Source organism: Xenopus tropicalis, chromosome 1 (genome assembly GCF_000004195.4).
Source record: "Xenopus tropicalis strain Nigerian chromosome 1, UCB_Xtro_10.0, whole genome shotgun sequence".
NCBI classification, from domain to species: Eukaryota; Metazoa; Chordata; class Amphibia; order Anura; family Pipidae; genus Xenopus; species Xenopus tropicalis.
In genome coordinates this window covers 28453929-28469098 of record NC_030677.2, presented here as the reverse complement: position 1 = coordinate 28469098, position 15170 = coordinate 28453929, and the positions used below count along the sequence as shown (strand labels likewise).

Genomic DNA, 15170 nt, shown 5'->3' with positions numbered 1-15170 from the left:
TTTTTCGGCGTCTTTACGAATTTTTCGTTACCAATACGATTTTTGCGTAAAAACGCGAGTTTTTCGTAGCCTTTACGAAAGTTGCGTAAAATCTTGCGCTTTTTCCGTAGCGTTAAAACTTACGCGAAAAGTTGCGCCTTTTTCGTAGCGGTAAAACTTAAAAGGTGCGAAGTTTCGCGTAAGTTTTAACGCTACGAAAAAAGCGCAACTTTTTGCGCAAGTTTTAACGCTACGAAAAATCGCAAGATTTTACGCAACTTTCGTAATGGCTACGAAAAACTCGCGTTTTTACGCAAAAATCGTTTTGGTAACGAAAAATTCGTAAAGACGCCGAAAAAATCGCAAAACATACGAAAAAGTCGCAAAATGTTCGTTTTCAAGTCGGAACTTTTCCAATTCGGGTCGGATTCGTGGGTTAGTAAATCAGCCCCTAGGGGTTACTTTTTACTTGGTGATATGGAGACTGGCTCAGCTAAGACTGGGAATGTCAAAGCTTCATTGTATAGAATAAAACAGAATTATAAAAACAGCATATTTCCACTTTAAACAGCAATTCAACCTTCCTACTTCCCTAAAGGATTGTGCTCAGTAAAGGGCAATATATATGCTGGCATGGATTTATGGTATTTCTCTGTACAGATTATAAGAAAGCCCAGTAGAGGGCATGAGCAAAATGGAATTTTTAAATGCAATCATCATGTGTTTTGCCCACAATGCAGTGATTCCAGCATCGGTCTGCTTACCAGGGGGAGATGTGCCAAACTTAATGAATTACTTAAATGTCATTCAGATGTAATTGCTCTAAAAATATTGTAACTCAGGTTGGTTGGTGTAATATTCAGCATGCCAACGACATGCGTGCCCATATATACTGTGACGATTGATGTAGGCCACTGTGGGAACCCTGAAGCTACCAACTGGTTTAGAAGTGGCAGTGAATCCAAAATTCTCCTGCATCAATAGGGCAACTGCTATGACCTCCATGATGTTGGCTCTGCAAGGAACTGCCAATGACAGACACATTCTCTGGTCATTCTCCTGTTGATATCATATGATACCCCCTCGTCTATTTGGCTTTGTTCCCTTCTGGGTTCTTGTAATGGAATTGGAACACAATAGCAAATATTTACAGTACTTTGTGTCTAATACATGATATCTTCTGCAGTCACATTTGCCTCTTCTGTTTTAGTCTTGAATTTCGGAAGACGAATATTGCTCATTGCCATCAGTAGGATGTTAAAGGCGTGGGTTGCGCCACTGGCAACACACAGCCAAAAGGAATCCTCATAGTGTTCTTCCAAAATAACAATCCTGAAAACATTTTCTCGGAAATTGGCAATTCTTTCCGTTAGGCTGTGAAGTTGCACTGCAGCAATAAAGCTACTGACTGCAAACACAATAAACAGACCTGTGAGAGGAGAAAAATACAAAATTAAATTGAAGGAATGGAAAAACTAATTCTCGCAGTGATGGAACTAGGGGTAGGCAGAAGAGGCATGCGCCAAGGGCATAATCCTGGATGGGAGCTTGGCACCTACCTCTTCTACTCCCTTACTTCATGCCCTCGCCCCCCACTGCTGGCTCATTACTGGTCCTGGCATGTAGTCATCACGTGTCACAGTTGTACTGGTTCATCGCACTCCCCCCTCACTCTCAGTGTGCACGTGCTGACGGTGAGGGGGGAGCACGATGGGAGGGGGCAGTGGGTTGTGCAGTGGGCAAGGTGGCTTGGCACTGAATTCTTTGCATCCCAGGGGAAACCCATGCAAGCCCAGAAAATATGCAAACTCCTTGCAGATAGTGCCTTGGGTGGAACTGAACCTAGGACAAAGTAACAGTATGTAATTTGTAGTTGTACAAAAGACATTAGTTGATCAAGTGAGCCTCTGTTATGATTATAGTAAAGGGTCAGTGCCCTCTCAGCAGGCCCAAAGCTTGCCCTGTTGGTTAGCTTGGAGGTGACAATAGGACTTCTGTATGAAGGATGTGCAAACAATGCCCACATTATGACAATATGGAAACAGCAGTACGCTATATCACTGGTTGACCAACATGTGGTCCTTAAAGGAAAACTATACCCTCAAACAATGTAGGACTCTAGCAGGGCCGGAAATAGGGGTAGGCAGAGGAGGCACTGGCCTAGGGTGCAACTGTGGGGGGGGGCTCTCCTTTCACTTACCCCAAGTTCCGTACCCCTCCCCCCCACCGCATCACCCCATCCAGCGGCCCAGTAACTCCTGTGTATCTTCATAAGTGCACGCCCAGTGCACACCCACGGAGGAGGAGAAGGGGTGGGCCAATCCGGTCATAAAATTCACAGTGCACCCAAACAAACTAAGGGCACACTACATGAGCCAATTAATGGACAGAGTTCTGCCTTTTTCTCCCACACTACTTCCTGTTACAGTCAGAGCTGCATTATTTCCTGTCAGCTGATCTCTGAGGCAGCACACAGCCCATCACTAAATGGCGGCTCAAGGAAAACGATGTAAAAGGGCAATATTTACTGATATATATGTCTAGTTTGGTAAAATTCATCAATTAATATGATATAAATAATATCTGTTGGTTAAGTATTCATTCTGGGGGTATATGTTGTTTGAAATCCTTTACTGATAGTTCCTATACGATCTGCAATAAACCATTCCCTGTGTTTATTATTCTTTCTCTTCGTTATCAAACTGGACCCACAAGTTTAGGTGGCTTTGTCTCAAAAGACTGATTGTTTTCAACAATAACTAAAAGAAACTAATCTGGGCCCTTGGGATGATATAAGGGGCACTTTTTATTTTGTCATTATCCCTTTAATCCCTTAGTATATTTAAATGTTTCATATTACCTTTTGTTCCTCTGGGTTGTAGATATTAAGGTCATAAGGCCTATAATGATAAGCTTGTTGTTTTTACAGTTTAACCAAACAGTTGAAGGGTCATAGAGAGTCCTGCTGTTATATACACGGGGGCCCCAAAAAGTCATCTTGCCTGGGGCCCTAATCACAATAAGACAGCCCTGTGTGTACGCTGCTTGGAATAATGCCCAGTTCCAACCTTTGTTTAAACTGAAATCCTATATTTTGAATAAGTCATTAATATTCTGTAACATGAATTGTAGCACATAGATGTGCAGGTAGAGAACAAAAGTGTTGCTTTATTTACCTGCAATTAAATTCCAGAGGCAAATTCCAGCAGGTCCTTTAATTGACCGATAGGGAACTTTGATCACATTGTATATGCAGAATCCAAAGCTGATCAGAGCAAATGCTATGGCCGAGCAAAGGAAGAGGATAATGAACACATGGAGCGAGGTATTCAGTTTTTTCACCATATGTGGGAAAACTGTAAAACACAAATAAATCACATATATTAAACAAATACATAATCCCCACAAATGATATATATATATATATATATATTTTTTTTTTTTTTTAAGATCCTGCTAAACTATAACTCCCAGAATACTACAGCCACTGTAGTGCACTATAACATCCATATAAACTTTAGATAACATTAGCTTACCCCATAGAGAAATAGGTCCTGTTTATAAGATGGGATATGAAAGGTGAAATTAGAAGTTGTTTCCCTTATGGGCACATAACCTCTTGACCTATTCATGTATAACATGTGGAATCTTTTACTGCCTGGCTTGCAGAATGTTCCTCTTATTCATTGTTTGAATTAGCTGTTGTATGATCCTTGGTGCTATAGTACAATATGGGACATATTTCTTTACTGTTTTGTGTTCCCTATCTCCAGCTGCTGTATAGGAACACAGGGCTTACAAGAAGATTCAAGGAAAAGAAATCTGCACCTTATAAAAGGCTGCCTAGAGACATATCTCGAAATATGTAAATCCATCAACTGCAGGCACCCTTGTTTAAGGTATCTGCCTATTAAGTTGCTACTGCTTGGCCTATGGGTATGGAGTGAATACTGCATAACAAATGTAATGGGGGCATGTGGGCATAGGTAAGTGCCTAGTTAAGGGGTCGGAACCCAGCTAGAAAGAATAGGGAAGGGTGGAACTGCTATGTTTTGTTGGTCCAAATGTGGTGTCCCTGTCTCTTTTACCTGTCCTAGGTTGTTGCTTTGTTTGCTTTAATGTTTTTGTATGTGTGTCCAGGCAGTGTAGCTTTATTTTTAATTTTTTTTGTTCTTCGGTTGGTGAGTGTTTGTGAGGTTACTTTGCACTTTTTTTTATTTTTGGCTGTTCCTTGTGTGTGTGTGTGTGTGTGTGTGTGTGTGTGAACCTGTCTGTGACCATTTAGTGTGTCTGTCCATTGTTTTCCTGTACTGTTTGGCAAAGGTAGAACCTTGTAGGACTGTAGATCCATGTTCTGTTTAGATATATTTCAATAACAAGGAATAGCCCAAAGTCTGAGCTTAACTGACCCTAATTCACCTTGGTCATTATCCCTCAGTTGCTTAGAAAACCTCCAATCTAGGGGTACTGTTTCTTGCCCTGTGTAGAGTGCCTCTGTCCTTGCATTGGAATATGGCAGCTCATACTAAAGGACACATTCATCAAAGAGTGAACCTAGAGCTCCCCACAGATTGGCAAAATGAAATTCTGATACTGTTTTCATTTCTATGGGATTTAAGAGCTTATTTATCAATGGCAAACATGCCTCTAAATATCTCATAGTAATAAATAGAGCAGGGATCCCCAACATTTCTTACTCGTGAGCCACAGTCAGATTTAAAAAGGCTTGGGGAGCAACACAAGCACCATAAAAGTTCATGGAGGAGCCAAATAAGGGCTAAGATTGGCTATTAGGGGCCTCTATGCACACTATCAGCTTACAGGGGGCTTTATTTGGTAGGAAATCTTGTTTTTATTCAACCAGAACTTGCCCCCAAGTTAGGAATTCAAAAATAATTCCCTGGTTTGGGGGCACTGAGAGCAACACCCAAGGGGTTGGTGAGCAACATGTTGCCCCTGAGCCACTGGTTGGGGATCACCGAAATAGAGAGTGGCAAACTGAGGCAAGCTCTAGTTTTACTCTTTGATATATATGCCCCATGTATAAAGGCAGACAAGGAAAGGTCTGTGCACAGTATAAGCTACAGTACCTAGTCTATTAAAAAAAAAAAATATTGACCGATCCTTATATTAATAATTCATATATAACATTTAACTCCAGTAATGCTTTATTTTATGGCCAATAATTTCACTTAAATGTAAAATTTGCAAAAAAAAAAAGGAGAGGGGGATCAGTATAGTAATTATTTTTCCACTGAAAGGAAACAAGAATAGGAAGGGTTTGTTTAGATGAGTAATTTAATTTTGTTCATTTGAAGGCTAGAAGGGCATATTGTTTTTATTGTCACATTGCACAACAGAACAGTAATTGATCTCTGCCGACATCTCCTAATGAGAACAGTATGGAAGCATTTGGTTCTTGCATACAGACGTTACTCCTCAAAGTACAAACAGTATATTCACTGCCTAAATGGAGCCTATGAACTCTCTAGAGAGGATAATCAGACATGTTTCGCTATTAACACAGCCCTTTAAAGACATGCACTGCAAAAAATAAGTCATAAAAAGCATAATACAGAAACTTAACATTTGCACAAGTCAAACCGATAGGCATCTGTTGACAGAACAGGAAATATTGAAACAAATAAAAAATATGAACAACTGCACATGAAAAGGATTTGTTTCTATTAATCCAAATAACTGGGTATGTTATGTATGCATTTTTAATCATAAAAAATGAAGACCAATTGCATATTGTCTCTATAACACTCTCTACATCATACTAAAAGTAAACGTAAAGGTGAGCAACCCCTTTAATAAGAAGGGCTTCAGAAAGGCATTGAGCTACCTGTGTTGCAACTGCACCCAGGCCACGGGCCTAAGGCAGCAATCCCCAACCAGTGGTTCATGAGCAATGTTGCCCCCCAACACTTTGGATGTTGCTCCCAGTGGCCTCAAAGTAGGTGCCCATTTTTGAATTTCTGCCTTGGAGGCAAGTGTTTATTACCTAAAACCCAGTGTAAAGCCAAACATAGCCTTCTATAGGCTTCCAGTCCACATAGGGGCTACCAGATAGCCAATTATAGCTCTTATTTGCACCCTTGGAAAAAATTTTCATGCTTGCATTGCTTCCCAACACTTTTTCCATTGAATTTCGCTCACGGGTATAAAAGGTTTCAGATCCCTGGCTTAAGGGTACCCCGTGAACATCAGTAATTTGATCTTTAACTATAACAGAAAAAACTAATCTAAAAGGGAATGAGCAATAAAGATGGATAGAAACGGGGGTTTTAAGAAATTGGCAGTTGCTTGGGACATATGTGAATGGCAAGAAGGGGGCACCACACCAAATTCTTCAGTGGGAACCTGTGAGCCTGTAGCTGTACATCTGGTCCAACTGTTTGGTGTACTGGGAGTAACATGGTGTGCCATATGGTACAAATTATTATTATGAGAAACATCAAAGGGCCTGTGCAGAGAATAAATGCAAGATCTGCTTCAAAAGCGCCTTATTGTGTTGTTTCAAATAAGCAAAACTTAATAAGCAGGGCTTTAAAAGGGCACCGAGATACTTGTATTGCAACTGCACCCAGGCCCTGGGCCTCAGGGGACCCAATGGGCATTAGCAATTTATCCTTTAATTATAAAAGAAAAAAAATATAGTCTAAAAAGGTCATTTCCAAATGCACGGAATGAGCAGTAAAGATGGATAGAAAGGGGGGTTTTAAGAAAATGGCAGTTGCTTAGGACATATGGGATTGACAAGAAGCACCAAATTCTACAGTGGGTATCTATGGATCTGTTGCTATGCCACTGACTTTAAAAGAAAGTGGAATTTTACAAATATCTATAAAATATATTTAATAGATAATTCTGTTATCTTATTGTTCGTTAAATTGTCTTTCCCCTATTCCGTGCCCAGTGGTATGAGATCAGGAAATGAAAAGTGGGTCAGCAATAATGCAATGACTCATCTACTCGCAGAGGCAGGAGGCAAGGTAAAGGCATGAAGGCGCACCCCCCCCTCTTGACTCCCTACCTTGTGCTTCACTTTGAGGTGCAAGGTAGGAATCGGCAGAAGGCGCAGCTTACATCAGGCCTTGGCTGCACCACTTGGCGCTGCTCTCTGTATGGAGCGCTAGATTTTTGATTTGGTTCTCACTGAAGAGAGCAGCAGACCACTGTATGCAAGAGCTACTTATATGAGCACTACTTAGTGCTACTTTGATTGGCCCTGGGGTGTTGTTAATGCCCCCTATGCTAAATGGAACCTCAGACAAGCCAGCAGCAATGTGACCTGGGTAAGAATTACAGTACTGAAGTTACATTTTACTTTAGTTTCCTAATGATATAACATAGATGGGATGTCATGCATGAAAGCTGGAGAAGGATACAATTTCATGAGACTATCACAACTGCAATAGGCAATCTCATATACTTCAATATAAGTTACTTAATTGTGATTAAACAAAATTCAGTATAATATGCTGAAACTATATATAAAGAAGTATAATACAAATATGTTGAACTGTTTAAGCCAAACACAATCACTGATATTATTTAACCTAAGGGCTATGCCCCACAGTGCTGTCCCACATCTGGTCAGGCCCTAGGCTCATGTCAAGGTTGTAGATACAAAGTTCTAGAGGTATCCTGTGTAACACTAAAGGTCCTTCATACTGACTCACCCTGTCACCCTGCTTTGGATTAGTTAAACAAATGACACCCTAACTGCCATTGAAGCTGGTACACTTCACTATTCTAGCCCCTGTAGTGGGAGTCCCACTGTTTGGGAACCACTGTAATAAGACTCTGGGAAACAAAATGTCATGTTTATACGATGACTGAAAGGTTGTTGCTTTAAATACACAAACAAATACCCTATCTGTATAACTTGGAAGGGAATATATTACAGGTACTGTATTTGCAGTATATTTCTGTTATTAGGTGTTAGCTAATAAACCTAGGTTTGCAGTAATGGACTACCAGTGGCCATACAGATGTCCTTTAGCCACAACTTTCAGCACCCAGTGGCCACCCAATGTATACAGTTCGTATGTTTTTCTGTGCCTGAATAACAAGCCCCTTTTATTCCCCTTTAAACATAGCATCCACTAAATGTGCTTTCAGTAATTCACTGATAATCAATACTTACTGGAGAACTTGAAGCGTCTCTTTCCTAATCCACACTGCCGTACCTTCCCACCTTGGAACAGTCCGTAGTAAATATCTCCAATAAACTTCACCAGCTCTGGATCTGAGGCATTGACTAGATCGACCCCAGTCTGACACAGAATTGTGCCGGTCATCCATTTCTGAGTCCCCATGGCAACAACGATTAAGAGGAAAGACACAAAACTGACCACGGATGCCAAGGAGAATAGGATTTTCTTAAAACATCCAGGCATTCTAGAGCTTTCATGAAATCATTCCCAGGGCTGCCGTGCAATAGTGGAACCCCATAATGCCCTTGGCAGACATCTGAAGATTGATGCACAGATCCAGAGCAAGTTCCATTTTGTAACCAGAGTGTGTTTTTTCCAGCTTCAGGGTACAGAGCGGGTGTTATAGAAATGCTGGATGGAGAAAGACATCTTGCAATGGAGATCTTGAGCAGAATACAAACGAGCCGTGATGCTCTTGAAGGCAGTAACTCTACCTGCATCGTGCTTCTAGAATTTCACCAGGTGGTTTTACTGTCTCTTGTTTTAAATACTCAGATGACAAGCACTGAAAGCAGCAAATACCATCAAGCTCCTGTACTCAGCCCATGCAATTTGAAGATGAATGACATTTTATGTGGATAACCACATCCAATTGCTTCTTGATCTGTCAGAAGTACAAGTGTACAGAAGGTTATCACATCTCCATTGATGATAAATATTTCAATTTAACTAAAAAACAATAAAAATTAAGTTGTATTTTGCCCAACTCAGGCCAACATTCTTTTTTTAGTTGTAGTGAATAATGTACCAGTGCAGCATGTTGCGTATGTTGAGTAATTATACAAGATTAAAACCCACTCCATCTGTATGTCGTTATACAATAGTCTGAACAGGTATAGGATCAATTATCCAGAGTGCTTGGGATCTGGGGTTTTCCAGGAAAGGAATCTTTCTGTAATGTAGATATACACAGGCAGATTTAAGGTGGCCATACACGGGCCGATTCTAGCTGCCCTTAGACCAATTCGGCAGCTTATCGGCCCGTGTATGGGCACTAACGACAGGCCTGCCCGACTGATATCTGGCCTGCAATCGGCCAAATCTCGATTGGGCAGGTTTAAAAATTTATTGGGATCGGGGACCGCATTGGCTTGTTGATGCAGTCCCCGAACCAACAGACACCTATACCCGATCTTAACATGTATGGCCACCTTTAGGCTGCGGGTCCTTCAGACCAATTCGGTATCTTATCTGCCCCTGTATGGGGCCCTCCAACAGGCTTACCTGATCAATATGTGGCTGCAAATCGGCTAGATGTTAATCAGGCAGATTTGATTTTCCCATCGAATCAAGCAAACATTGAAACAAGAAACAAGAAACATTGGCTCATTGATGTGGTTCTTGCTCTGACGGCTCCTTTTTTCCAATCAAACAACTGGAGTAGCGTGTTATCACCTACCTTAGGTGGGAGTATCGGGTGAAAGATCTGCATGTTTGGCGATCTCACCTAATAGTGTATGGCCATCTTAAGTCTGCTAAAAACCATTTAACATGAAATTAACCCAACAGGATTGTTTTGCTACCAATATAGGTTCATGCATTTTTTAAAAATAAAAATTATTTTCTTAAAAAGACTCTATAGAAGATGACCTTCCTGCAATTTGTAACTTTATATATAATGGGTTCCTGGATAACAGATCCCATACCTGTACTAGAACCTTCTTCACCACTTTGTGTGAACAGTTTTTCTAGAACTCATCTTTCTAGAACTCATTCTTGAAAGTATCTTTCAAATAAGCTTTGAAACTTAACTCTTATATGAAGAAACCTAAGAAATCATATTTAAGTTCCCTAATAACTTTCAATGGAGTTGCTATTAAAGGAGAACTAAAGCCTAACTAAAAAAGTAGGCCAGAAACATTGCACATTGTGTTTTAGGCTTCTGTACCAGCCCAGGGCAACCACAGCCCTTTCGCAGGGAAGATACATACTCTGTGCTGCTGTCACTTACCTGAGCTTAGGGACCCACTCACACTATACTGTATATACAGAATATAGATGTCACAGAATAAAGCTCATTTTCTGCTTGATAATTTGCCAAGACCCCTAAGCTCAGCTTCTCACCAGCTGCCCAGAGCTCACTGAGCATGTGAGTGTCACTGACACTTTCCAGGATGGTGACCCCCTGTGACAAGTATAAAGGCCTGGATCATTGCTACTATTGAGATGCTAAAACATTAAGCTGGTATAATAAGTTCAGTATATAAAATATGGCATTGTTACCCATATTCATTTATAGGGTTTTGTTCTTCCTTAAGGAGCGATCTCACTGAGCACTATCCCTTAATGTCTCAGAATGGCGCTTTTATCAGCTGGTAATTCTAACCTCAAGGCTCTGCCGAGTGTTTCGCTACTTTCTCCAACTGAGAAGAGGATATTTTATTCCCATCTGGCTTGAGTACAAATAGAAATTAGTACTGGCAATTCTCAAAAGTCTAAACCTATTGTACAGTGATACTCAAAACACAGTGACATTGGAAGTGAATGTGAACATCCTTGTACAGATCCATAGAAGGCTTTTAATTAGATTTCTTCCAGGTGTCCTGGCAGTTTAATGCTCCTGAGCAAATGGAAAACCAGTCCAAATCAGATGATCATCGCAGTGTCTGTTATTTAAAACCTGTCCACTGTATCTTACACTACATTAAACTTAAAGTAAGTGTAATAAAAGGATAGTTTTTCACTTTCCACATTTCTGTCTGCAGTGTGTTTTCCAACCAGACTGTACCCAGCTTTATCTTATATGTTGCATTAATTACTGCTGCTTTAGGCCTTAGGCCAATGGCAGACCCTGTGCTGTGAGCATTGTAATTCTGTATAAGGAACCAGGCAGTCACAGAACACTTTTCCTGCATCCCATAGTGGCATAAATATATTATTGTTCCCAGTGTATTAAAGACACAATTTTTATTCAATACAATGGGAAGTAGCTGCCAGCAGGGAAGGATATTTGAGTTGGTTCACTGTGAGGGCTATTACCAAGGCAATGGTAAAAAATATACTGACTGCTTTTGCATTAACATTGATAAAGGCCATTGGCTTCTTAGAAAGCTAGACAGTCTGCAACATAAAGCTGTGCTGAACAAAGCAGACAAAACAATTAAGACTTATCACTGGAACAATAGCTCTATTAGTTAATTGTCTCATGATAACTAATGTGCCTTTGTATCATATATCTTTTTATTTCTCTGTCCTTGCTTTTGTTATTGAAAAATAAAAATATAAGTTACAAAAAAAAAAGCTGTGCTGAACACTTACGGGCCACCTATAGGTCAGGTCAGCCTGGTATGTACTGTACATGTCCTGCCCTTGGTTTGCTAGGATTCATCTACTACAGGGGTCCCCAACCTTTAAAAGTTCATGGAGGAGCCAAATAAGGGCTAAGATTGGCTATTAGGCAGCCTCTATGCACAGGAGGCTTTAGTTGGTAGTAAATCTTGTTTGTATTTAACCATAACTTGCCACCAAGTCAGGAATTCAAAAATAACTCCCTTGTTTGGGGACACTGAGAGCAACATCCAAGGGGTTGGGGAGCAACATGTTGCCCCTGAGCCACTGGTCTACTAAGAAGCCTAACTATGAAATATGTGAATAGTCCATGGTGCATTGGCCATGGAATATAATTTACAGTTATGATCAATAAACCTCACTTTGATTATGGTCACTTGCCAGCATTGGCCTAGCAAATATGGACTATTGGCAAATATGTATCTGACTACTCATCATACACACACAAACATATCAGATAAACAGATCTTTTCTTCATTTGGCCATGAAAGTAGAAGGTCTGATCAATATCTGCCTTAGATATGTGTTGGAAGGGTATCATTTTGGCCCCATACTCAGAGCAGGAGGCTGCCAGTCTGATCAAGAGTGACTGAGTTGGCAGCCAATATTCACTTGTGTATGGACAGCTGAGTTTATGGCTGGTTAACCATTGAAGTGGAAGGAGATCAGGATGTTAGTCTAATTGATAGACCCACGCAGCAGTGCCCATGCAAGATTAGGTGGCATCCTCATAGCAGACTCAGAAGCCCCTTGGACACAGGAAGTTTGCAGAATCTAAGTTTTTACAACTTACTGTATATATGTTTTTGAAAGGATCTATAGTATATTATTGAAAAGGAATATGCTAAAGCACGGCATTGTATTTTATTCATCAGTATCAACTTAATTACCTGTCTTTTTTAAATAAAAACTGATAGGTAATAAACAATGATACTTTCCTTTTCTGCTTAGTTTTGCTAGCTGAGCATGAGAATGTATCTTTGCAGCATGTATTCCTATTAATGTGTCTCAGGTTGCCGTTCTCTCTAGCCCACAGGCCACATGAGCCCTTGCAGCAGAACCGGCAGCAGGTTCTAATAAGGAGAGACACAAAGCTGAGTATATAGACCCGCTGACCTGAAAAGCAAATACTGCTTGCAGACATAAAAGCAGGCATAGGCCTGGGGTGAAGGGTCACTTCTGACAACACTTAACCTTTAGAATGGCAAGCTGTGCTTACTGAATTTATCCATTAACTTTGCTATAGAGAGTTCAGCCATTTACTTGGTTTACATTAATAAGTGATCTTAAAGTACGTACACAGCTAATGCTAGGTGCAAGTCTTATGCATGCTAATTATTATTATTATTAACACATTTTTATAAAGCACCAATATATTCCAACAGATGGGTTTATACCTCAAACATACACACTGTATACTCACACTCAGCATGCCATACATATGACGCCTGTGCCTATCACACAACAGATTTGGTACTTAAAGGCTTAAGGATGATGTGCATGAAAGCAGCCCATGCTGCGTGCTATGCTAGCCCTGTGTTCTGGAGTTCCGACTACCAGGGGACTAGGTGCTCTTTGTACTCTGCTCCCCATTTATAGATAAGCCCCAGTATGTCCTTGCACATACCTCCCAACATTTGAAAAATGAAAAGAGTGACAAAAATATTTAGCGCGTGCAGCGCGCCAAATTTTTTGACCATGCCCACTTTGTGTGGCCATGCCCCAATTGCCACTCCCCTTTTTTTAAAAAAAATACTCCCGTTGAAATGGCGGGATCAGACGCAAATGTGCTATACCCTCATACTGTACTACCTAAGGAAAACAATATAGCAACTCCTACATATAAAATACAAATATAGAGAGAAGGCAGTGAGTTATAAGTGAGTTCTAACTACCAGTTTTGCCCCCCCATACACGGTACCCCCCATACACAGTAGCCCCCCATACACAGGTGCCCCCCCATACACAGTAGCCCCCCCCACAGTGTCTCCCATACACAGTAGCCCCCCCATACACAGTAGCCCCCCCACACAGTGTCCCCCATACACATTATCCCCCCCATACACAGTAGCCCCCCACACAGTGTCCCCCATACACATGCTGATGCTGCAGCTTCTTCTTCAGCGTCCCCTCTCTGTATGCGGCTCCTTGTTCTGTGGAGCCAGGCCCTTTAATAAGGTTGCGCCCGTGCGTGCGTGTGACGTCAATACGCACGGGCGCAACCTTATAAAAGGACCTGGCTCCACAGAACAAGGAGCCGCATATAGAGAGGAGCCACTGGGGAACACCTGACTGCAGTCAACGCATCCCGCTGTCGGGATAGTTCCATGAATGTCGCGCATTACGGAAATGCGGGACATTCATGGAACTATCCGGGACAGCGGGACGCGCTACCAAAACCGGGACTGTCCCGCGGAAAGCGGGACAGTTGGGCGGTATGCCTTGCATGATGCAAAATGCCAGGCCAAAACTAGGGGTAGCCAGAGTAGGCAGCTGCCTAGGGCACAACTGCATTAGGGGTGCAATTTGAGGGTCAGTAAGTTACTCACTGGCACAGTGTACTCACTAACGCACAACATGTAAGGTTGCCACCTCACCCCTTTAGGGCTCTGGCACACGGGGAGATTAGTCGCCCGCGACAAAACTCCCTGTTCGCGGGCGACTAATCTCCCCGAGTTGCCATCACCTGCCATCCCACCGGCGAAAGTGTAAGTCGCCGGTGGGATGGCACGCGCGGTGGCGCAATTTCGCGCAAATCACCGAAGTTGCCTCGCGAGGCTTTTTCGGCGATTTGCCATCCCACCGGCGACTTACACTTTCGCCGGTGGGATGGCAGGTGATGGCAACTCGGGGAGATTAGTCGCCCGCGACCAGGGAGTTTTGTCGTGGGCGACTAATCTCCCCGTGTGCCAGAGCCCTTAATACTAACCACATATTGAATACACATCCTGCATGGCTAATTAGCAATTTATTTAGATTAATAAAATAGACAATGATTCGTAAAATAGACAATGCTGATCATTTACTGATAACTGTCTCTACATGTGTTTTAGCAGAGGCAATTCTCAGTATTGTCTATGGCAGGGTATTTTCTGGAGTTTAGTAGCCATGAAAAAGTAGCTGCTACTAGTAGCTCAGTGTGTCTTCACCCTAATACCCCACCATAATAATATTATCGTAATTGGATTGTCACCTGCATTCTATTGTGCTGAGCAAAAAACAATAAAACAAAATTAAAAAGTGCAGCAATCGAAATAACAGAGAGGCAATTCCCTGTGTGTTAGACCTGATCAAAGTGGCATCTAACTTATCTAATGGGGCTCAGTTACTTACATACACTGACAAGAGAGAGTAAATAACTGGTTCGTTGCACTTATGGCACTCATGTTAATAAATGATCAGCGCTGTCCTTCAGCTTTGCAGGTATTTACCAACCTTTTTGAATCCCCCTTGAGGCAGACGGGCAGAACCCAGAGCTATATGCCTATCTTTCATCATTCAAACTTCCCACTAACCTACAACTACTGCTGAACTATAACTCTCATATTGCTCTCCCGTACCAGCCGTGTTTACACAGGAGAAATGACAGTAATAAGAAGCAGAGAGCGGTACCTCAGAAGAGCAAGAGGTGGGCCCCTGCTGGCCAATCAGCACACAGCGGCTGCTGACATCAAAGCA

General features: G+C 41.7%; 1 protein-coding gene across 1 annotated transcript; it reads right to left on the bottom strand.

Moving 5' to 3' along the window:
- Positions 1 to 367: 367 nt before the first annotated feature.
- Positions 368 to 9070, bottom strand: clrn2 (clarin 2). Its single transcript, XM_018091001.2, has 3 exons — positions 8135 to 9070; positions 3156 to 3335; positions 368 to 1408 (listed from the first exon to the last, which is right to left on the bottom strand). The coding sequence occupies exons 1-3, from the start codon at positions 8385 to 8387 to the stop codon at positions 1143 to 1145; spliced, it is 699 nt and encodes a 232-aa protein (XP_017946490.1). The 5' UTR covers positions 8388 to 9070; the 3' UTR covers positions 368 to 1142.
- Positions 9071 to 15170: the final 6100 nt, after the last annotated feature.